The sequence below is a fragment of the Archocentrus centrarchus genome, chromosome 14, assembly GCF_007364275.1.
Source record: "Archocentrus centrarchus isolate MPI-CPG fArcCen1 chromosome 14, fArcCen1, whole genome shotgun sequence".
Lineage (NCBI taxonomy): Eukaryota > Metazoa > Chordata > Actinopteri > Cichliformes > Cichlidae > Archocentrus > Archocentrus centrarchus.
Window position 1 is genome coordinate 4578623 of NC_044359.1, and position 25037 is coordinate 4603659.

Genomic DNA, 25037 nt, shown 5'->3' on the forward strand with positions numbered 1-25037 from the left:
ACAATAGTAAATAAAACAGGAACAAAGCTGCAGATGCACTTAACAGTTTTAATTTTACCATAAATAATAAAAATGACACATTAGTTTTTAAACTACAAACAAACTGAAGTCGACTATACAGAACCAGAGCTTCCTGGAAGCTAACAGAAACAGATAAGTAACAATATAAAAACACTATAAACAAACAGCGCCATAAAAAAAATCTATACAAGTAGTGCTCCAGGAATATGTAGCATCGCTCCTGCATAATCAATAAAATAAGCACATTTGCATTTCTTAGTAAAGATAACTGAAGTGAGGTGACACTCGAGGTGAAACTTGGAGATATCTTTGTTATAATTTTAAGGTGCTCAGACTTTATCAAGTACAGCAGCGTTAAAAGAGGTGGAAAAATAACTGAGGTTCTTTCTGAACTTTACACCTGCCACAATAACTACAAACATTTATCAGTGTGAAATAAAACAAACTCCTTCAACCCGCACTGTGAATGGCAAAATGGATACCTCCCCACCTTCCTTATGTCTTTAAAAACTCACAGCTTAATGAAAATAGACTCTCTAGGTTAATTATGAAGCAAGTTAGTCCTAAAATATACACATCTGACTTCAGTTTACTCACAATATACAATATCCACTATAAGGGCATGTGTTCAAATGATGGCTCTGGAAATGTGGTGGGTCATGAACCCCGACACAGATCCAAGCAAAGCTACAGTCAGACTATTAAATCAGGTATGAATTAATTAACATAAATAATGATACCGTTAGGAGTTTTAAAGTGGACCGACGGTCATGTCACACACATGACTCACTCCTTACAGCTTCAGCTCTTCAGCACTGCTGGTGGCTCGGACACAAAGCCATCATAGAAACACACCAACATTCAAACTTGAATCACACACTTTGGGTCGAGGTTTAAAACAGGGCTGAATTCATATAAAACTAAGCCCTTCCTTACCTTCTTTAACCCTTTGTGCATGATTCAAGAAATCTCTGTATGTATCTGTCACATTTTTATCTGTCGTATTTAAAACTTGGCGGGTAAATTTCTGTAGACCTGAGTAAGTGCAGTGCTGCGTTTAACTTGAGCCAAAACCAAGTGGCAACCTCCAGAGCTGAGAAATTAGGCTGACACACAAGTGGCAAAAACTGCAGTTTCTTCAGTGACCTCTTGAGGCTGCCTCCAAAATGTGACTCCCCATAGACTCCCATGTTAAAAACGCCCAAATGCTCAGGATCAAAAAGCATGTTTACAGGCTGGTAGAAAAACTGATTTTATCCTCTGGATAATTTCCTGCTTCATAACAACTGTATGTAGGGGGGTGGGGGGGTGGGGGGTAACTGTAGTCACTGAACTGGACCTCTCCGAGGTGTCTGTGTTATTTTAGAGCGTTCTTTATCTTTAGTTTGCAGTGTAAAATGACTTCAGTCACTCGTGTTGTTTGGGCTGATGGTTCTTTCCGGTTGATTCTGCACATTTGAAACAGGCACACACACATTTGGTGAGCGCATCTTTACAGCTGTTCTTTTAACTTTATGACTGCCAGTGCGTGACGTGTTTAGGGGTCACGTGTAAATCACAGCTACGCTCTAATCTAGTTAGACATGTTGCAGAGTTGGTTTAAAGACATCTGCTATCACTTCTGAATTCACTGGTAGATGTTTTCTAAAACTTAAAAGTCTCACTTCAAGCAGACAACGCGGACGGCCACGTGGATTAAAAACAAAGTGAGCGGAGGTCATCGACACCAGCGGCAGCCATGCTTTCAAACTGCCTGATTCATGAAGCACAATTGTTTGCATTTTTCTGTCTTTAATATATAATTATAGACACTGGATTCACAGTTCCTTCATGGACCCGCTTGACTTAAATGTACTCCTATAAAGGTCAATTTAAAACGAAGCGAATCTTTCCATCCAGTGTCGGTGTGTCATTATTACATCCATCCATGTGCATTTGACAGAGCGGGTATGCTTCAGCTACACAGCTGCCTTTCCCTCATGCCATGTGTGGAGAGCTAGAAAATGATGCATAGGTATTTTTAGCGTTTCCTTCACCTTTTGTTAATAACTGAGTATAAAGTCAATAAGCAGTACTGTAGCTGAATGTATCTAGTCCAGACACAGTGAGGACAATGTGTCTGAAATATTTACTGCTTTGCCTTTTGATTAAACTTTATTAACTCCACAAATGACCAACGAGCAGGACGGTGTTGCGATGGTCAGCCTTTTGTGTGGGTTCTCCGTGGGTGTTCCAGTTTCCTCCCACAGTCCAAAGACATGCTCGTTAGGTTAGCTGGTGATTCTAAATTTGCCGTAGGAGTGAGTGTGAGCACGAATCTCTGTGTTAGCCCTCTGATAGACTGCCAACCTGTCCAGTGTGTACCCCGTTTCTCACCCCCTGTGAGCTGGGATAGGCTGCAGCCTCGAATTAAGACCTTGGACGGGATAAGTGGAGGTTATGAGACTGTTCAGTTTGTATAAAGAAACACTTCGTCACATATTAAAATAAAAAAAGTGAAACTGGGAGTGCTCATCTTAAAGTTCTCAATAAATTATTATTGATTAAAAAAAAATCTTCTAGATCCAGGGAATTCCTTTATGCAAAGTGTGGAGAGAATTTCCAGCCTGGGTGCAGGTATGCAGTCACACTGCTCTCGATTCATGTCTCAAGAAACTGTTTTGGCAGCCAGGGACTGGTCTCACCTCAGGCAAATTGCTGCAGTGTCAGCAGTGATTAAGATGCTGTACTGGTTTGTTATGGTGAAGAGAGAGCTGAGCTTGAAAGCGATTTACTATCCACGTTCCTACCCTTACATATGGTCACGAGCTCTGTGTGACTGAAAGAATATGATCTTGGATAGAAGGGGTGGAGATGAGCTTCATCCAAAGGGTGTCCTGTCTCAGCTCAGCTGTGGAGTCATTACTCCTCTACAAGGAGCCACCTGAGATGTCCTACAGGGTGGAGACCCTGGGAGAGACCCAGGACACACACAGTTTGACAGACCTAACTGAAAGTGTCACCTGTTGTAAACGACTAACAAGAGTGCCACACGTGCACCTGTGGTGATGTATTGTAGTACATCTGCACATCACTGCATCAAGGAGAGAGGTTAAACCAGAGGCCAGCAGAGTTAGGGGGTGTTATGCCACTCTCTACAGTACTGTTAAGAAGCTATATAGGAAGATTTTTACCTTTAACAAGAAGGAAAATATAAAATATTTGGGGGAAAATGAATACTTACAGCATGACTTAAAGGGTCACATTTTAAGACATCAGCACTAAATACTGGCAACGTCAATATAAAAACCAATATCGGCTGACTTATAGCAAAAGTGAAAGATCCATCGCTTCGCTCTTTGGTCCTATCAGGCATCAAACTTCACCACCATGTGATCTTGAATTCGTAGATGGGCCTCTTGCAGTAGTAATGGTTGATGAGGTGTTTATCACAGACACCGATGCACTGCTGCTCGGCGGAGATGCCGCGTTCGGCCAGGTCGCTGACGATGCAGTGCAGCAGGTCATAAACATCCGCCACCGCCTCCCACGGCCCGAAGGAAACGTCCACCTCGCAGTGATGCTCAAAGAGCTTGGCCTCGCTGTCCGAGCGCTCGAAGCGCAGCGAGTTAAAAAGAGGGCGCTCATACGGCGTGATGGGCATCTCCTCCTTGTAGACGCAGATCTTCAGCTTTGCAAACCGCGCCTTTTTCTGCATGGCCCTCAGTTTGGCGATCTCCACGATGCGCTCCAGATTCTCTGGAATTAGAACAGAAAGATTTATTTATAGTCATGATGAAGCTTTCTCCACCTCTGCTTCATAAACACCCCCCACACACTGTTTCAAATTTTATGTTCAAACATATTGTTTTGCTTTGTTTTGATTTTGAGTTTTGGGGTTTTATTAATATTGTCAGTTTCAATTCTGATTTGTTATCTTGGTGATGAGTTTTAGTTTTGAAATCTGGTTATTGACTTGATTATTATCAGTAGTAGTAGTAGAAGTATAAACTATTGTAGTAATTCGCGCCTGTTCCGGTTTTAGGTCTTAGTATTCATGTCTGTGTCACTTTCTTTTTGGTTATTTCCCGTTTTACTTTGTAGTTTAGTTTTCTTTTATGCCTGGTGTTCATTTTACTTCCTGTCTCCCTCTTCCCCGATTACCTCATTGTTTCCTTGTGTGTCCCGTTGTCCGATCGGCCCTCTGTGTGTACATATAGTCCTGTCTTCCCCATATCTTTGTCAAAGCGGGGAAGAAAAAATACCAGACATTACTCCAAAGGTACATAAATATGAAGCTGATAACAGAGATGAGGAGGTGAGAGTGCCACAGCTACTGCTGTACACCAGCCGAGAGTGTTTGCCGTAAAGAGCACCGCTGTCTGTCAGCACCTGTCACACGTCGGCGAGTGGATCAAACTATCATTTTATAACAAAATGTAGCCCACTAACAGTAACCTCAAAACATACCCCACCATTGTATTATTCTCTGCTTTTATAAATAAGTCAATGTAGTGTTCACATGTGTTCATAATTACCAGCTCACGCTCATCTGTTGGCTGATGTTTCTATAACTGTCTGAGACTGCTGATCAGGGTCATGACTGTTGGTTCACTTTCAGAGGCAGCAAACGCCATCGCAGATGGTCTGCTCCGCAGCAGGAGAGCCTCTCGTTTTTGCCATCTTTCATGTTTCTTAAAGGGATTTTAACTCGCTATGTGAGAGCATTTAAACTCCTTGTGGGAGAAAACTGTCGGCACGTCACTTGGTTGTAGTCGTCACTTATAAGCAGCAGCATTAGTGACTTCTTTAAGTCGACTAAGGAGAGTACACGCACATTTTCTCATCCCTTAAACTCTTCTTATTGGCAAGGAAGCTGTGAAGCCCAACATCGCTTCCTCTGTACACAACTAAAAGCAGAAAACTGCTTTTTTTTTTAATGCTTAGCAAACTAAACAACAACCAGATGACGCCATCAACTCCTGAATGAACGCACGCATGTGAAGTAATTTGTAGCCTTCAAAGCTCAACATGTTAAAACCTGAACAAACTGGAGAAAATTGTGAAGGTGTGATTTAAGATTAGCAGCCCTTAAAAACCTTCAGCATCGTTTACATGTTGAGTTCCAGACGATTCCAAAGGTTTGGTTTTCCTAAAATTAGCACCAACAGCTTCAGATGGTTTTTAAATTTTGTGTTAAATTTAGACCCAGTAACAGGTTTTGTACGTTGTGCTGTATGTACGTATGTATGTACTGGGTTAGACTGCTGACTTCAAAGCAAACGCCTCGAGGGGACATTAAAGTTTTACTCTACTCTGTAACTGTGTAAATATTTCATGTGTTTTTAACAGCGGGCTTTTGTAGGACAGGACATTTATAGCATATTAATGCCCGCGAGTTACCATGCAGCACATGCTACATGGTAACTTTAATTGGTTTCTATATTGAACAGGAACACAGTATATTTAAGTAATATGATCTTGGGGTCAAGACTTCATGGATTTTCACTCTTACACGTTTTATTCTCGACGTTTCATTTGCTTTGTAAATGCGAGTACAGCCGCTCCGCTTCAATTTCTCTTTCCTCACATCTTCTGCATTTATTTTAACATCAACATTCATTTCTGTCTTCTACATAAACCTCATTACCACGAGCAGAATCTACTCAAGTATTTGCAGCCTTCTCAGCAAACGCAAATCTCATACTAGCCTTTAAATTTGACTTATTTATTTCTTGCTATAACCCCATCAGCATATTTGTAATATAACTGAGGATTTAAATGCCAAGTGAATCCAAAGAGCACGGTGTGACAAACTTCCAGGTGGAACTTGAGTGTGAAGATAAAAAATTCCTCCAGACTTTACGTTTTAGGGCTCTAAAAATGTAATCATTTGCTTCAGAAGTCACACAGACCCAATAATCGGGTGGCACTACATATCACTGCATGTACACATTACTTAAATATGTAGATGCCACAGCAGCATTATAGTCTGTAAAAATCCCAGTAAGTTCACATCACGTCTCCTTCCCAGAGGTTGCACGTGTGAAGGACGGACTTCCCCGGCTACCTTTGTAATAGGGCAGCAGATCCAGGAAAGCCTGTCGAACTTTCTCCCCTGTGAGCGGCTGGATGTCCTCCAAGCTGTCCAGCAGCGGGCTGATGGCGTAGTACTGAGCCTCTCTGTGCACCGCTCTCACTCGGTCACGGTGGGGAAGCTCGCCTTCTCGGAGGAAGTTCAGGATGTCCCTTTGGAAGGAAAAAGTGTGTCAAGAACACATCAATAAAAACTGTATAACAACATTTATCTAAGAAGGATCTTTCTGTCTGCTTTTACAGGAAGAAACGTGACTGAAACAGATCCTGATTATTGATCACCTCCTGCACTTCAACACGACTTAAGCTGATGTAACAACTGATGTTACTAAAGCACAATAAAAGGGGCTTTAGCTGGTTAACAGCTGACTGTGATTATGATGTTTTTCAGAGAAAATATTAAGTGAGCAGCAGTTCTCTGGGTGAAAATGCCTTGTTGATGACAGAGGTCACAGGAGAATGGCTACTTTTAATAAGATGAGCTATAGCACCCACACTGCCCAAGACCACACTGGGTGCCACTCCTGTCAGCTGAAAAGTTTGCACAGGCTCAGCAGATATTACTGATTACACATATATATGTCTGCTGGCAAAAATCTGTTAATTGATGCGCAAAATGTCAAGTATCATGGAGAAAATGTTCCAGTTATCATTTTCCAATAGCTTGCTATGTCTGAAATCCTGTGCACGAAGCCAACAATATTGTTTATAATGCTTCAAGCAACAAATGAGCATCCTGCTCAGATAAACAGCTGTGACAGAAATTTATAAAGCCCATGAGTTTGGCACATCCTGATGGTACTGATATTATTTCATCTTCAGTTTTGTTTGAACACAACCTTTCAACTGTTTCACAGCATTTTCAGTCAAGACCACCAGAGTCAGAAGCAGATTGTTATTTGACAGATACGAGCTCCTTGCCTCCTCTGCCTTTTTCCAACCATGACTGTAAATGTTTAGCTCCTACTAACACGTATTTTGGGACCTAGTTTTATCTAATTCCCTTTTTTTTTTTTTTTTTTAAAACCTGTCCCACATTTCTACAACACTTTGGCCAGTTTGAGTTGTTTTTTTTTAATGCGCTTTATAAATAAATTTGAGTTTATGCCAAAATAAAAAACATTTTTAAAAGACAAACAACTCAGAGAACTTTATCTACATCTTCTCCAAACTCTGACAAACACTCAGGTGCTTTTTGCTGTGTCCAAAGTGCCTTAAATTCTCTCACAGTACTAAGGGGTAACTGGCCTTTGTCTAATGACCTCTGGGAATGACAGACAGTACCGTCAGGTTTCGAGTGTGCTTTTAAAATATCTGACCTGTGATGTCCTGCTCTGTGCACTCATCACTGCTTACAAATGCAGACACATTTAAAAGAGCTCATCTAAATGGTGTCAGCTGATGGCTGAGGGTTGTGAGACTGAAACATAACGAATGCAAACACAGGCTGTTTACCTTTGGGTAACCAAGGCCTGCTCAAACATGACTAGCAAACAGTCCTCTGATTACAAGTGCACTGCAAAGGAAACCAGAAATCTTCCAGTACCAAAAATCTTGTTTGTTTTTTCCAACAGATTCTGAATCTGTGTAACCCTGGATGTAGATGGCAACATTTTTTTTTTTCCCCCAGAGGAACATACTGACCTAAATACAGTAAGCAAAGGGTCACACACTGGACAGCTGAAGCAAAACATGGCTACACTCAAAATATATATTTAAATGAGCCAACCCTGATCAAACATATTGGAATTGAGTTCTACAGGATTAACGAGTCACTGCAGTCTTTAACCTTGAGATTCTTTAGCGTAATCAGGGCCAGAGTGAGATGGTTTGTGGGTCAGTCCCAGCTATAAACCTACTAAAAACCACTGATGCTGTTTAGTCACCAATGCCTGACCCAAATCAGAGGGACCATAACACATCTCTCATTAGCACCTGAAGATGGTGAAGACGGCATCTTTTCTTCTGAAAGAAAACTTCTTCCACACTACTCAAAGTTCCCTTTTTTAAAACCACAAACATCGCCACAGTAGAGGAAAATGATTATATGACTGCATCACTACTTTCACTTTCAGCCAGAAGTGTCACTGCTGCACCAAGTCAAGAAATAAACATGCAGCAATACTGAAATCATGATATGAATTTTTAATCCAATTTAAAGTACTGGAGCCTATCCCAGTTATCACATGCCAAGAGGTGAGATATTAACAATGTCTGCTTGTACACACTAGCTACACATGCATGTCTTCTTCATATAGTTGTATGTCTTTCCTTTACTCATCCTGCACATCTCATGTAGATATACTGAGAACCCCTGACTCAGAAAAGTTGGTTTTGCTTCAGTTTCTCTGCAGCAGAATCTGGACCACTTGTGAACATAAGAGGATAAAATGAATGCAGAAAAATACTGGACGAAAAGCTGCTGCAGTGCACAAGATAACACCAGCCTCGAAGAAGATTTATTTTCCAACGAGACAATAGGAACCAGAGCACCGGATTGGCTAAAACCATCCCAAATGGAAAGGCTCCTTCTGAGCGAGTGCAGCCTGCAGTGAGCCAGCACCCTCTGAAGTTTTCATTTTAGTATTTTATACGGTGACTATGTTCTGCCTCTCAGGCTGCTCGAGCCATGTTTTTAAATCTTTAATTACACCCCCTCACACATTTCAGCACTGACCTCAAGTCAGCCCACTTCTTACATAAGTCATCTACTCTGCTTGCTCTCATATTCATATTTAAAGCCATTTGCTTTTCCATTGTAGCCATGGATGGCCCTGGGGATGATGGTGCTGGTATGCCTTCATTCAGAGTGAAGCCTGTTGACTTTAGGCATCCCTGCTTTGACTACTAGTCTAAATCTACAAAACAATAAGTTACTAAAGCTGTGAAACAGATCTAGCTTTGGACAGAGGTCTGTGTCACGGTCCTGGTCTTTAACTCAGTGTTTAGGTTTATGGACTTCAAATTCTTGTTCATTATTTGAGGTTTTATTTTGGTTCTCAGATTCTTTGTTGTTATATTTGATTTTCATACATCTTTAGTGAGTTAGCCTTTAGTTTTCAAGAATTAGCACCTCTAACTCTGAGGCCATGGTCCTCAGCCGGAAAAAGGGTGGAGTGCCCACTCGGGCTCACGGACCAGTTGCTGCCTCAGGTGGAGGAGTTCAAGTATCTCAGGGTCTTATTCATGAGTGACAGGAGAAAGGAACAGGAGAGGATGCTGCCCCCCAGACCCGGCCCTGGATAAGTGGAAGAAGATGGATGGATGGATGGATGGATCTCAGTTTCAGTTTATCTCCATTTGAATTCTGGGTGGGGTTTATTTGGTAAAGTTGCCTCATCTTCTTTTATGTCAAGTTTGAGTGTGTTAGGGTCTTGACTGTTAGTCAGTGACTTTCCGTTTTATTTTGGTGGCCACTTGTCTCTTGTATTTAATTTAACTTCCTTTTTCTCTTTATCCCTGATTAGCCTCACCTGTGTACCCAGCTATTCCCCATTTCCCTGCTTAGCCTGAGTGTGTCGGTTAGTATAAACAGTTTCAGTTATCCTTTGTTCTTTGTCACAGTGTCTGTTTCCCTTCACGGTGTCTTCCTTGTCTGATTTTGTTTGTTGATTTTTTTTTTGGACTTCCCACCTACAGAATTAAAGGTGCATTTCCTGTTTACTCAGTTTCCTTCAAGAATCTGCAAAGACATAACCTGCAAATACATAACAATGGGAGCAGCTGAAGAAAGTCCTTTTTTTGGGACACAATTAAACTTGCTGATCAGGTGGTTTGATTAGGGACTATTTTTGGCTTTTTGCCAGCAAAGTGTTTGTTTATGATCCCAATAACGAGTGGGTTTTTGTCAATTCTAGAGAAAGTGCCTTCTTTACTTCACCTGGGTTCTCTGTCTTGGTCGCGGTGCTGCCTCTTTCCGACTCGCTGTGTGTCGGAGGAGAGACATCAGCTCCACTTTAAACTAGGACAGCATCTTATTAGTTGGTACCGTGTCACTGAGCTTTTTTACAAAAACGGCCTACATGCACTGAATCTAGGAATGATTTCATTCCCACAGTCTGCACGCACTTATCACAAATGCAGACGACACGTTTGTGGTGCCGAGTCCTGCACAACCAGCGTCACCTTCCTGCTGTGTTTTCAACAACTCGAAGAAAAGCCTCTTTGTTAACTCAAGCACTTCTTTAACACCCACCACTGGCCCAAACATGCTAGCAGCTAGCCAACCAAATGGCACCAACATACATTTTTTTTTTTTTAATCCAATCAGGTGGTCTGATTAAGCCACACAGACAAACAGACCAGTCAGGGACCTCCTGGCAACTACTGGTTGCAAAGGAAAAATGTACATTTCCCAACCAGTTGGTGAGTGGTTGCTAGAGGTTGCTGGCTGTCTGTGAAATCAATTGCTAAAGCTCCAGTCACACAGGCCTAGAGACCCCCTGGCAACTTCCGATCACTACGGAAAAATATATATTCCTCAGCTGGTTGGCAAATGGTTGCTGGAGCTTGGTGAAACCGGTTGCAAAGACGACTTTGGATCCAACAACTCACACTTTCAGGTTTCACTACCGCTCGTCAGAAGTTGATGAGTTTCTGCAGGGAACTCAGGATCTTTCACACAAATTACAATCAATTACAAAGAAGTTTTTGGTGCTTGGCAACTCGCCAACAGTTGGGGGATACTCATTTTTCCTTAATAACCAGAGGTTGCTATCCTCTCAGTTAGGTTTTGTTTTATCTGGAGAATGACTGACAAACTCTGAGAAACTTTGACAAGGTTAAAGCCAAAACCCTACAACTCTTCACATTTCTCTGACTTTTCTGGCATTGTCCTGGGTTTTTGGTGACATTGAGTTTTGGTTCCTGTCTTATTGCCTTATTGTGGGTGTTCTAATCTTCAGTGTCTTCCTGTCCTTGCCTCCACCTGTCTCTGCTGGATAATCTGTTTATGGTTCCTGTAGAGCTTTCTGTTTGGTCAAAGTCTTGCCCTTCTCACTCACTCTAGAGTCTAGTTTGTGTTTCTTTGGATAAAAAAGGCTTTCTTTCTGTTTAATGCATCTGGGTCCCCTCTGCACCACCCATCCCTGACATTTTCAGCCCTTTTCTGCTGACTTTGTTCACAATTTGTCTGCCCTCCATAACGCAGAATGACAGCAATCTAACTAAAGGCCACAGAGTTATTGTTGTGACCGAGGTTCCAATTTTAATATGGACAGTAGATCCCTGAGAATAAGCAACAAATAAGAAAAAGCAGCAGCACAGAAAATAGATATGTAAATCAGTTTCGAGTGTGAGCAGAAGAGACCAATTTATTTGGTAGAATACCTGATTCACGAAGCCCTGTCAGAATATAATGAGCTGTCTGCAGCAGCTTGAAAATCTCCTTCAAATCGCAGAGCGTGAACCTTTCAGAAATTAAAAGTTTGGCCTACACTAAGCTGCCTTTAAAAACTCCCACATATAACCCTCCTCTCCCTCAAACTCATGAGGCGATATATCACCACAGGCAGCAACACTGATAATGACAATAATGTCTTTGCTTGAATCTCACCCAAAATAGGCTCCATCCCGATCGATGAAGTAGCGACCCTCAGCATCGCGTGGGATGTAATGGCGGCCGCTGAACATGGCGGCCAGCATGGTGTCCTCGTATCGCCGCAGCGTCGACAGGCGAGTGGTGAAGTACGTGCCCCCAACGTTCAGAGAGATGACCTCTGGAAACTTGAAAGAAGAAATGAAAGAGGTTAAAAACAAAATGCCCCTTTTACAGACCATAAAAAAACTAATGATACATCGGTTTTTGGATATTTTCTGTGAAAAATTATCACTTGAAAGCACAACAGAACAAAGCCATTTCAGAAGATAAGACAAAAGTGTGTATTTTAAGAGGCTCTTTTAAGTGTTTAAGAATTTGTTTTTAACTGTTAACAAGGTGATATTGCACAAAAGAGACCGACTGCCACTCAAACAAAACTGAAGCATTTCCTTTGTGCTTCCATTGACTCATTTTCATCTTCTGATGATTTAATCTGCAAACTTCAATCTCCATCAACAGCTTTACTTTCCAAATTAAGTTCTTTCCACCTGGTGACGGGAATAAAAGACGAGTTCAGGTTCAAATCTACAAAGTAATTTTTAAATCCCATGGCCTTTTTCATCACTTATGTTTCTTTTTAAGATGAACAGTGCTGTGAGACAGTATTTGCCCCCTCCTAATATTTTATTTTTTGCATATTTGTCACACTTACATGTTTCACATCAAACACATTATAATATTAGACAAAGATAACCTGTGTAAATAAAAAAAAAACTCAGTTTTTCAATGATGATTTCATTTAAAGGGAACAAAGTTATCCAAACCTACCTGCCCCTTAAACCTAATAACTGGTTGCGCCGCCCTTGGCAACAAGAACTGCAGTCAAGCATTTGTGATAACTGTCAGTGAGTCTTTCCTGTCACTGTGGAGGAATTTTGGCCCACTCGTCTTTGTGGAATTATTTTACTTCAGCCACATTGGATGGTTTTCAATCAGATTTAAGTCCAGACTTTCATTAGGCCACTTCAAAACCTTCAATTTGTTTTGCTGAGCCATTCAGAGGTGGACTTATTAGTGTGTTTTGGATCATTGTCCTGCTGCGTAATCCAAGTGTGCTTGAGCTTCAGGGCATGAACTGATGGCCGGACGTTCTCCTTTAGGATTTTCTGGTAGAAAGCAGAATTCCTGTTTCCATCAATTACAGCAAGTCGTCCTGAAGCCGCAAAGCAGCCGCAGACCATCACATTACCACCACCATGTTTGACTGTTGGTGTAATGATCTTTTTTATGAAATGTTGTGTTAGTTTATGCAGATGTGACGGGACTCAAACCTTCCAAAAAGTTCAGCTTCTGTCTCATCAGCCCACAGAATATTTCCCAAAAGTCTTGGAGATCATCAAGATCTTTTTTGGTGAATGTGAGACAAGCGTTTGTGTTCTTTTTGGTCAGCAGTGTTTTTCTCCTTAGAATTCTCCCATGGATGCCATTTTTGCCCAGTCTCTTTGTGGTTGTTGAATCATGAACTCTGACCTTAACTGAGACACATAAAGCCTGCAGTTCTTTAGATGTTGTTCTGGGTTCTTCTGTGACCTCCTGGATGAGTCACTGATGCGCTCTTGGAGTAAGTAGGCCGGCCGCTCCTGGGAAGGTTCACCGCTGCTCCACGTTTTCTCCATGTGTGGATAATGACTCTCATTGTGGTTCACTGGAGTCCTTAGAAATGACTTTGTAACCCTTTCCAGACTGATAGATATCAGTGATTTTGTTTCTCAGCTGTTCTTGAGTTTCTTTAGATTGTGGAATTATGTGTTGCTTTTTCAGATCTTTGAGGCTGTTTCACTTTGCCAGATAGGTTCTATATAATTAATTTACTGATTCAGCAGGTCTGGCAGTAATCAGGCCTGGGTGTGGCTAGAGAAACTGAGTCCGGCTTTCCAAAAGTTGATTGTGTCACAGTTAACTTAACAAGAAGGGCAGTTATTGTTTAACATGTGGCCAGGTAGGTTTCAGTAGCTTTTTTCCCTTAAATGTAATCATCATTTAAAAACTGCATTTTATCTCAGGTTATTATCTTAGAGAGGAAAGGTTGAGATGTTTTGGGCATGTGCAGAGGAGGAAATAGTACATATATATTAGACATAGGATGCAGGTTATCTAGCTGCCAGGTGAGAAAGGAGGAAGCCCACAGAGAGGATTTACTGATGTAATGGAGGAGGACATGCAGAGGGTTGGTGTGACAGAAGAGGATGTGAGAGATAGGGTGAGAAGAAGAAAAATCCAACAGAGATATGAACATTGTTTTATTTTTTTATTGCACATGAGAAAAGTTGCACTTTGTGAAGAGGTCTGAGCAGCCTGGGATTAAGATGATTAACCTGCTGTGGCTTTGTTTGCTCCATTAGTCATGTGACACAACTACCAACCAATCCTTACAGGACTCAGCAGCTGAACCAACCTCTGACCTCTGCATAAATATGCATACACCTCAGGCACGGTGGTATTATTTGGTAATAATAACGTGGTTACAATTAATAGGACTTTATCAGAGTGTACCTGCAATTTCTGCAGTTTATGACTTTATATAAATGTGGATAATTTCTTTATGTGGGAAGCTGTGTTCTTTGGTAGCTTGCGCCACGGATTTATTTTTCCATGTGACAGCGGCCTACCTCCTGTTCCTGGGTGTTAAGCGAGGAGCGGAGCGGCTTGCTCAGAGCCAGGTTCGGCGTGGGGGAGGCCGGCTTTCGGAACTCGTCCTCCGCAGAGTCCGAGCTGGACATGGCATCGCCCGGTTTCTCGGTGTCCCCAGCGGCCGAGAATACCACCATCACTCTGGGTAGAGGCAGCGTCCGTCTCTCCTGAATGAAGCGTCTCACCCGCGTAGCGGCGGGCAGCGGGCTGAAGGCCAGAGACTGGCGCTCCCTGCCGCTGCAGCCGTCAGAGCCGTCCGAGCCGCTCGAGCCATTCTGCTGCATGCGCGCGGCGGGCCAGCCCTCAGCCAGGCGGGGGACGGCACGAAGCACGGCTCGCGACTGCTGCTACACACAACAACAATAACAACCACCAGTGGGCAGGAGCGGAGGGTGTGGCTCGAGCAGCTGGCAGAGCTCAGTCCGCCTTTCAGCGGGGCGAAAGCGAAAGCAACCGGGCTCCGCCACCAGCTAGAGACATAAACGGCGCCAGCAGAAACAGATGAACGTTTAATCCCAAAGTTAGCGACCCACTCACATCGAAAGGGTTTATGGAGCATGCGTACTCTGACGTGTCTGAATCCGTGTCGTCATCACGTCCAGCACTGACAGCGAGAGCGTGAAGTCCGAGAGCGTTTTTCACTCGAGTTTTATATTCGTAAATGAAGTTTTCCAATGCAAAACTTGTTTTTTATCAGAGAAAAGCTATTTAGAGGCTTTCTTTAAACACTGCTTTTGAACCCTTATAATTTAAAAAAATATATATATATTTTATTTATTTATTTAAAAAAAGAAGTGGAACTATATGTCAAATATTTTTCTTCAGAGAAAAAGTGATTTAATTGTTCTTTAAATATTGTTTTTAAACCCTGGGATTTTAATATTTATTTATTTATTAAAAAAGAAGTGGAACTATACGTCAAACCTATTTCTTCAGTGGGAAAACCTATAATACTTTAATTTTTTTCTAAAACACATCCCACCTAATATTTAACACACACAATTTAATTTAATCATTTAATATTTAACACGCATAATCATAATTTCAGGAGACTTCAATCATGTTTCTCTTTCCTCCCATCTGACTGGATGAAACAGCTCTGATCACCTGCATTATAACATCTTTATGGACCAAAATAAACCATCAGTACTGGAAGACTACAGAAAATTATTCGTATCCACAGCCATCAGGCATTTCAGTTCTCATAGAAATAGCAAATGTCGGACATAGAAATTTCCCTCTGGGGTCAATAAAGTTATTCTTCTTTTATGCGTTTATCTCCCAAATAAAAAAATAAAAAAAAACGTGAAAGGAGCAGATTACTTATTTTGAAAACTAAAAAAAAAAAAAAGCTTATGGGTTTGCTGAACATGTGACCTGTGGGCCAGAACAGGTCTGCCAGAGGAGCAGCACTCCATGAGACACAGCTGAAGAGTCCACAGTTCTGCAGGCCAGCAGGATTTAAGGCTCATGAGGTTTGTGCTAATGAACTCTGGATGGCGCTACAGGGTCCCCTTGTGTAGGCATAACCACTGTAAACATTCATTTGTCCCTCTGTCACTTTAACTGATAAACAAACAGCTCAGAGCAGTCAGGAAGTTTTAATGTAATGTAACTAAATACATTCAGTCATTTATTAAATTTACTTAATGAAGGTCTTCTTGTGTTTTTAATCTAATTTTCTGGTTCTGAATGCACCAGTTTCCTGATCCAAGAGGGAGACAATAAAGTAACTGTCATATTAACCTTAAATGTTACATGTTTAAAAAAAGAATAAAAAAAAGTGTTTCATAAATTACTGTCAACAACCTGTAAAAAAAAGCTCCAAACTTGACATCACTGGACCACCATTTAAATAAAACACATTCAGCTCAGGTGAACATCTTGTTTGTGTAATTTGTGAGCTTGTTTTTTTTTTTTTGTTTAAGGGATATGATATAATTTTTCTGTGATGCATTTTTCTTCTGCATCATATCTGCCCGGATGAGGATTTTCTCATCTATTAGCCTTAGAATCTGCTCTCCCTGCTGGAAAGCATCTCTCACCCTTTGGATACTAATCTTTTCTTGGATGCAAGTCTTCCAGACTGGGAACTATCACAGTGCTAATGGGATCATTATCCTCGGCAAATTAAATGAGTACCTGCGCAAGAAAGATGAAACCACAAAAGGTATTTGAGCCTGGGAGTAATGGCTGGATAACTGTGATATTTGTGACTAATGAGGAAGGGAAAGTGGGTTTTTTGCATCATTTTTTTTCTGCCTCTTTAGATTAAAACACAATCCTCCAGTTTTCACTCTAAAACTGAGCCAGCAGCACTTCAAAGGACCCCATTTTAGGTGTCCTAAAACAGCAGCTTAGTGGGGACAGTGGGTGTAAATGTAGGAAAGGTTATGTTTTAAAAGGAAAATGTTCCAGAAGAATAACAGTTATTGTTGTCTGAAATGTTGGTAAGAATTGAAATGCATCCATCATTCATCCAGTGTAGCTAATAAATGTGAAAACAACCTTCTACACTCCAACAAACAGGGACTTGCTACAGTTCAGCATATTGCCCCTGTGGGCCATGTTACTCACCATGTTCACTGAGGCATCCTCAGTGAGGCATCACACCCTCTTTATGATGAATACACCATCAGGGTGGAGGGACAGAGAAGCACCTTTGCAAACATCTCGTGCCCAGAGGTCTTTTATATCCTGTAGATATGATGTGGATGTCACTTGCACATAGTTGTGTTTGATTTTTTTTTTTTTTCTGACATTACTGCACTAATTTCTTGTTGTTAATGTCTTTAAAAACTGTGGCGTCCAACAATCACCACAAGACAACAAATGGAATTTCCAAAAGGACAATAAATAATAAACCCAAAGCAAAGGGGCAGGACTGTGGGCGAGGTTTAGCTCAGCGCCTGTTGGTTAGCTGTTTTCTTCATAGAAGGAGGGGGAAATTCTTACTGGCTTGTTGGAGGGCGCAGAAGAAGAAGGCCCTAAAGTGTCTGCAGGTTTTCAGGCTCACAAAGCTTAGAAACCAACCGGGTGACTCAGACAGAGGAACTGAAACTCAAGAATGAAGGAAAAAAAAAAAAAAACTGAACTCAAAATTTTAAACACTTTGCAAAAACAATAAATCCCAAACTCAGGCATATTTAAAATAATTCAAATAAAAATATTGAGAAGTTTGTGAGTTAATATTTAAATGGAGAATGGGGTAGAGGAGGTGACTGTCCAGAATTTAGTCTGAGTAGGTGAGGAGCAGCAGCTGATGAGCTCAGGTTTGCAGGTCAGTTCTTCAGCGGGCAGAGAGAGAAGTGACATTAGTGCAGGAATTTCACTGGGACTTTCAACTAGCTTCAGAGAGCCTGATTACTATGACCACAAAGCGCAGAGGTCGCAGACTTTCTGCAGAGTCAGACCTCCAAATTTCATGTGACCAACAGATCAGCTCAAGAACAGTGCGTAGAGAGCTTCATGGAATGGGTTTCCATGGCCAAGCAGCTGCATACAATCCTTACATCACCAAGCAGTACATCGTGTCGGATGCAGTGGTGTAAAGCACGCCGCCACTGGACTCTAGAGCAGTGGAGACGTGTTCTCTGGAGTATGTCTGTAGATTCTCAGTTATCCAGGTCATAGTAGTCTCTGGAGCTTGAAAAAGGCGACTGGACTTCTTTTTGTTTCTTGAAGACGTTTCACCTCTCATCCGAAAGGCTTCTTCAGTTCTCAACCAAATGGTGGAGAGACCCAGGTATTTAAACCCCTGTGGGCGTAGTCCCCTGGAGGTGGTTATGACCCTCTATTGATCATGTGCTTGAACACATGTGCCCAGGTGTGAAGGGGGCGTGGGTCATATTTAATCAGTGGTTTCAGTTGAAACCAACTTAGGACTCCGCTCCATTGTTTCTTGTGGCCTATTGAGGTCACTGGAACAAAGGTGTGAATGGGGGTTGAGACGTCTGGGAAGGGAGCTCAGGACAGCACTGTAAGCAGCACTGTTCTCTGGAGTAATGAATCACACTTCTCCATCTGACAATCCAACGGAAGAGTCTGGATTTGGAAGTTGCCAGGTGAATGGTATTTCTCTGACTGCATTGTACCAAGTGTAAAGTTTGGTGGAAGGGGGGTTATGGTGTGGGGGTGTTTTCAGGAGTTGGGCTCGGCCCCTTAGTTCCAGTGAAAGGAGCTCTTAATGTGTCAGCATACCAAGATATTTTGGACAATTTGATGCTCCAACTCTGTGGGAACAGTTTGGGGATGGCCCCTTCCTGTTCCAACATGACTGCACACCAGTGCACAAAGCAGGTCCATAACAACATGGATGAGCCAGTTTGGTGTGGAAAAACTTGACTGCAGATATAACAGCTTCAGCTCTTGTTCAGGCCAAAGGGTGGGCCCACATCATATTAAACCCTATGGATTAATAATGGGATGTTAATCAAGTTCATATGTGTGTGAAAGCAGACGAGCAAATACTTTGGTAATATAGTGTATCTGAATCCAATAAAGGCTAAAGGGCAAAAAAGATCTTTAAAAAAAAAAAAAAAGTTGATCTCTATAAATTCTCCACAGGCTCCTCTTGTTAGGGTTTTCTTAGTATTTTATTTATTTATTTCTATTGTTCACGTGTAATATGCCAGAGCTGACAGGCAGGAAACAAAAAAACATCTGGATGATCTCCAAGACTTTTGGGGGAAATATTCTGTGGAATTAACTTTTGTCTAAAAAACGTTTTGAGTTTGAGGTTTGAGTCCCGTCACATCTGCATAAACTAAAACAGCATTTCATAAACAGATCATCACACCAACAGTCAAACATGGTGGTGGTAGTGTGATGTCTGGGGCTGCTTTGCTGCTTCAGGATGACTTGCTGTAATTGATGGAACCGTGAGCTCTGCTCTCTACCAGAAAATCCTGAAGGAGAACGTCCGGCTATCAGTTCCTGCCCTGAAGCTCAAGCAAAGCAGCGAGTCCACCTCTGAATAGCTCAGCAATAAAAACTGAAGATTTTGGAGGGGCCTAGTCAAAGTCTGGACTTAAATCTGATTGAGATGCTTTGGCATGACCTTAAAAAGGCCATTCATGCTGGAAAACCCTCCAATGTGGCTGAATTAAAATAATTCTGCAAAGACAAGTGGGCCAAAACTCCTCCACAGTGATGTGAAAGACTCACTGACAGTTATTGCAGATGTTTGACTGCAGTTCTTGCTGTCAAGAGCGGCACAACCAGTTATTAGGTTTAAGGGGCAGGTAGGTTTGGATAACTTTGTTCCCTTTAAATTAAATCATCTTTTAAAAACTGCATTTTTTTTTTTTTTTTTTTATTTACTCAGGTTATCTTTGTCTAATATTATAATGTGTTCAATCTGAAACATGTAAGTGTGACAAATATGCAGAATGAATAAATGAATAACAAAAATAATAAATCAATAATAAAATAAAAACCACTGTATGGTCCAGGCACACAGCAGGTAGCCATCATCACTGAGCTTCTTTCTCCTTTCAGGATTGTGTGGCGCCTGCATCAGCTGTCACTGGGTAAGAGGAGGGGTACACCTTGCACAGGTTGTCGGTGTAGTACAGGACCGACACACGGAGACAGGCAGCCATTTATTATCAGATTCATGAGTTCATACCAGGGTTATTATAGTTAACGAAAATGAACGAATTAACAAAAACTGATATTGAAAAAAAACATGGTCGTTAACTAAAATAAATAAAAACTATAATTAAAAAGGAAAAAAAAAAAACAATAATTAAAACTGAATTGTGAGTTTACAAAACTAACTGAAATGATCCATAAAGTGACTTTCATTTACTTGTTTTTTTTTAGTTTAGTTTTTTTTTTAAGCCTTGTGGATTGATATGAAGTCATTTTTTCCGCTCTCCGAGTTTAAGCTGGGAGTGCCATCGAGTAACTGTGTGAGTGTGTGCGCGCGCTGGTCCGCAAAGTAATGGCTGCGGTCTGCCGAGAAAGCGGCAGAGTCCTGTATGGAGGCTCTTTGAGTACAAGAGCACAGATAGAATCAAAAGTCTTGTTGTGGATGATGAAAAATGTGTGGAACACTTCTCAATCAGGAAAAACCAGCAACATCAAAGTCCACCTGAGAAGCGCACAACGGCTACAGAAACCGCTCTGATCCTATGAGGTAACCTAGCCTGCGCCTCTGGAGAAACGTGACTACTTGTCGGGTCCATGTAGCCCAGAACGTTGTGAATAAACTGTTGCGTCCTTGTGCTTTTCTGGCTACTTTGTCAGAGAATAACAATCAGGAATAATAATCAAAGCATCAATATAAGGACTCACAACCAGTGGTGGTCCTAGCCTGTTTGGCGCCCTGGGCGAGCATCCCCAGCGTCCCCCCAATAGCGATCGCCTCAGCAGCGCCTGCCACACTACTCCACTTGGGGGGTAATGAGCGCCCTCTGCCTGCTGTGTGGCGAATTCTGCCATGGTCTGACAAACAGTTTTTAACAGAAGCCCCCCCCCCCCCCCCCCCCCCCCCCCCCCCCCCCCCAATCACAGGCACACTCAGAATTTCTTTTAAATATTTATTTGGAAAAAAAAAGAAAAAAAAAAAAAAAAAAAGGAAGAAACTGAAATATTATACAGCTTCTGCTTACCTTTATCTTTTGCTTCTTTTTCTTCTTCTGTTCTCTTTTCCTAAACTGTGCGCCTGATGGCTTTGACCTTTTCCTTTCCATCTGCCGTAATTCGTACTGAAGCGGAATAGGTTATCACCGCCACCCATCCCCAGGGTTGTCAGATCTGAGTGACAGTAGCCAGCCCAACACAACAAAGCCTCCATTGAAACTCATGTTAATAGCACCAGGTGTGATATATATTTAAATATACACAGCTTTGGGTAAGTTGTTAAAATTTTGGCTGCTTTTCACCATATATGGTAGGTTCTTAGGAAGTTTTTAATTGTAAAATAAAAATAAAAAAAAGATCTATATGATTTTATAATTATATAGATATATCTATATAATTTTCCAGCCCAATGTGTTCACAAGCTGCCCAATCTGGCAACACTGCGCCATCCACCAACATTTGTCTGAACCATCTAGATTTGTATTTGTGTTATTTTTTTCATCAGGATTCAGGTTCACATTAATACTGTGAATTAATGACCATATTTCTAGTATTAGAACACAAAGCACATTTCATTTATATCAGTTGTGTTCATCTAATTTTATTAGTGATACCTGACAGATACCTGATCTCAAAATCAAATGCCGCCAGCTGTGCTGCCCACCGCTGTTCAGTGGCACCCAGCTTAGCTGACTGGAGATAGCTCAAGGGATTGTTGTCCATAAACACTACGCATTTATATCCTAACAAATATTCCCTGAACTTCTCAGTCATGGCCCATTTCAGCGCCAAGAACTCGAGCTTCATCGAGCTGTAGTTGGTCATATTACACTCGGTAGGCCGCAGTCCTCAGCTGGCATAGGCCAGGTCTGACCCCACTCTCGGTCTCCTGGGAGAGAACAGCGCCAAGGCCGCTGTAACTCGCATCAACCTCTAGAATAAAGGGACACATAAAATCAGCATACGCCAACACAGGGGCCGATACCAATTGGGCTTTCAGTGCCTCAAAGCTTGCGTCGCACTGCGGAGTCCAGACCTCACCCAGGGCCTGTCCTGAGCCCCTCCTGGTCTTAGTACCATGCAGGGTTGCTACCACTTTATGTAAGGGGGCAGCCAACGTGGCAAACCCTTCCACAAAGCGCCGATAATAGCTGGCGAACCCCAGAAATGAGCGTAATGTTGAGACATTCGTTGGCCGTGGCCAAGTGGCCACAGCCTCGATTTTAGCAGGATCAGTAGCAACGCCACTACGGAAGATCACGTGTTCGAGGTATTTAACTGCTTGTTGGAAAAAGGCACACTTCTCTAACTTAACTTTCAATCCTTCCTGTCGTAAGCGATCAAGGACTACCTCTAACCGCTGTAGATGTTGTGACACAGAGGATGAAAAGATGATAATATCGAGATAGAGAAGCAGGGACTGACACTGTTGGTCCCCAAACATCTGCTGCATCAGCCGCTGGCCGAAGGGCATTCGGTTTCACTCAAACAAGCCAAACGGCGTGCAAAAAGCAGTCTTTGGCTTGTCCCATTCTGCAACTGGAACTTTATTATACCCACCGGCCAAATCAATGGTGGAAAACCACCGAGCTCCGGCCAATGAATCCAGACTTTCTTCAATCCGTGGTAGGGGAAACGCATCTTTCCTAGTCTTGCTATTCAAGAGCCGGTAATCGACGCATAGTCGCAGGCTGCCATCCTTCTTTCAGACCAAGACAATCGGGGAAGCGTAGGGACTACTGCTTTCCCGTATCACCTGCGCTTCCAGCAACTGATTGATGTGGTTCCAGACTACCTCATAGTCTGAAGGAGGGATGCGCCGGTAACGCTGCCGAACCGGAACATCGTTCAGCAATGGTATCTCGTGTGATACGAGAGAAGTGCAACCCAAATCACCATCCCCGGTATGAGAAAACGGAGATGTATTTATGCAGGCAGGATTTTACATCCTGTTGTTCTGATTCGGTCAATACCGAAAGGCCTCAAGCTTGCCCTGGACAGAAGTGGCAGTAGTTTGAGGGGCAGCTGCAGGGGAAACACCCATCTCACTGACCCCTGCCGGAAGGCTAACCACCACTACCCCACTTAATGTCCCCAGACTAGTGCGTGGATGCAGGAGAGCCTCTACGGTCCCTACATTGGTCACCGGAAGATAGGCAGTGCCCTTGGTAACCTGGACCAAACATGGTGAAGCCAACAGACCAGTGGGTAAACCAGACTCCGGGGGCTCAAAGAGCACTGTTTGACCAGATAATTGCTCTGAACAAGTAATTGGGACCAACTTCATAGTCCCACCCAGCACACGCACCACTCGAGGGCCCCGAACCTTAACAGTCCCAACCGGATCCTTCGGTGCCTGCTCAGTGGTCTGATGGCACTGCTGTAATGCCTTCACCACGGGCTCTGGAGCCTGCGACACAACACAGGAATCAAGCAATGCAGAGCCATGCTCCCCAAATAATTCCTGATAGCAACGACAAATGACATTCATGCCCAAGATGCTCCCGGAGGATCTCTCACAATCAGGATCCCACAGTCTGGCATCTCTTTACCGCACAACGACACATTCAGCTCCAGATAGCCAACATAAGGGATAGACAAGCCATTAGCAGTCCGAAGCTGCAGCCAATGGCAAGACTAACCGCTTGGGTCCCCACGGGGCAAAGTGTTCCCCTAAAGAAACTCTTACTGTAGACACCATGGAACCGGTGTCTACCAAGCACGGAACCACCACTCCCCCCAGGGCTACGTCCATCGTTTGGCATGATGACATTAATTTACCCAAGCGTTCCTCAACCGAGCCATCCAACTGCCCACCAGAACCGTGGCTCCGCAGCTCGGTGGGCTTCAGTTTTCCGTCAGCCTAACCAAAGCGTCAGAATATATCGGGTCCTGGGGCTGGTTCATCATGGCAGTGACCCGAGCCCGATGTGGCACTCGCTTGTTATGACATTCCCTTGCAAAATGTCCTGGCCGTTGGCACCACCTACAAATGGCAGAGGCCTTGTGTCTCGATCGGTCGACTGGTTTTGGAGGCTGCAAGGAGGCCACAGCTTGTGTGAGCTCATTCAGTTGCTCTTGCTGCAACAACTCACGTAGCTCGCCTATCTCAGACCTCGAGGAAAGAGGAGGTACAGGGCCTGAACTGCCCTGTATGCAACACTGCAGCCCGTACGTGGAGGGGAGGGAATAACTACGCTCCCGGACGCCACCGGGGTACCCTTCCCTCTCCCACCTAACGGCCTCTCCACGCACCTCTGACAGAGTGGCCCTAGGCATGCGGCGAATATACTGTTTTAATTCCCTGCAAGGGCACTATCGCTCACATGCGCCACAAATTGGTCCCGAAGCAGCCAGTCTGCTTGAGGCATACCATTGGGCGCATAGCGCCCAATGGTATGCCTCAAGCCACACCTGTGCCATCAAAGATAATGAAAATTCTTAAACAGTCTCACCCTCTCTCTGGCTCCAGGAAAAGAAAGCCTGCTGCAGAGTGACATAAGACTGCGCATCACCATACAGCTCACTTAAAATAGCTAGTATGTGAGCAGGATCCTCCCGTTCGCTGGGAGAGCGAAACTTTATCTCCTCCCTTGCTACTCCTTCTAGGTGGTCAAAAATATAAAAGGCCTGATCAGCAGCCGACAGGTGCCGAGCACGCATGCAGGCCCGCACTTCTTCAATCCACTCTACTATGCCTAGCCCAGCCTTGCCATTAAACATGGGACATTTACGGTCCCGAGGCACTACCACCAACCGCTCTGTAATAGGGTGGGGGGCACCAAATGAAACAGGACCAGGCGGGTCAGAGGGGCCAGCTCTAACCCCATCAGACCCGGTGCTCCTCTCCTGAAGAAGCTGCTCATTCTCAGCCTGCAACTGCTCCACCAATTCCTTAAGCTGCTGCACTTCATCCTCCATCATAACCAGACAAATACCAATTCACACTATCCCTACAACCAGGTACTGCTGTTTTGCCTATAAACAACGCGCCACAATTTAATTCTTAAAAAAAAAAAAAACACGGCGGCAATATCTTACGGTTGCAAGAGCTCTAAAATTTCCGACAACGCCACCGGAGGAAAAGATCTCTCCGGAATAAATAAATTACTATAAATATTAA

The 25037-nt window shown here is 43.0% G+C and overlaps 1 protein-coding gene across 2 annotated transcripts; it reads right to left on the reverse strand.

Moving 5' to 3' along the window:
- Positions 1-29: 29 nt before the first annotated feature.
- Positions 30-16971, reverse strand: kctd7 (potassium channel tetramerization domain containing 7). Of its 2 annotated transcripts, none has more exons than XM_030745945.1 (4): positions 16904-16971; positions 11651-11820; positions 6071-6249; positions 30-3759 (listed from the first exon to the last, which is right to left on the reverse strand). In XM_030745945.1, exons 1-4 carry the CDS (start codon positions 16904-16906, stop codon positions 3383-3385), a joined length of 729 nt encoding a protein of 242 aa, XP_030601805.1. In that variant the 5' UTR covers positions 16907-16971; the 3' UTR covers positions 30-3382. The 2 variants fall into 2 exon arrangements, with proteins under 2 accessions (XP_030601805.1, XP_030601804.1); XM_030745944.1 differs by lacking the exon at positions 16904-16971 and adding an exon at positions 14305-14884.
- Positions 16972-25037: the final 8066 nt, after the last annotated feature.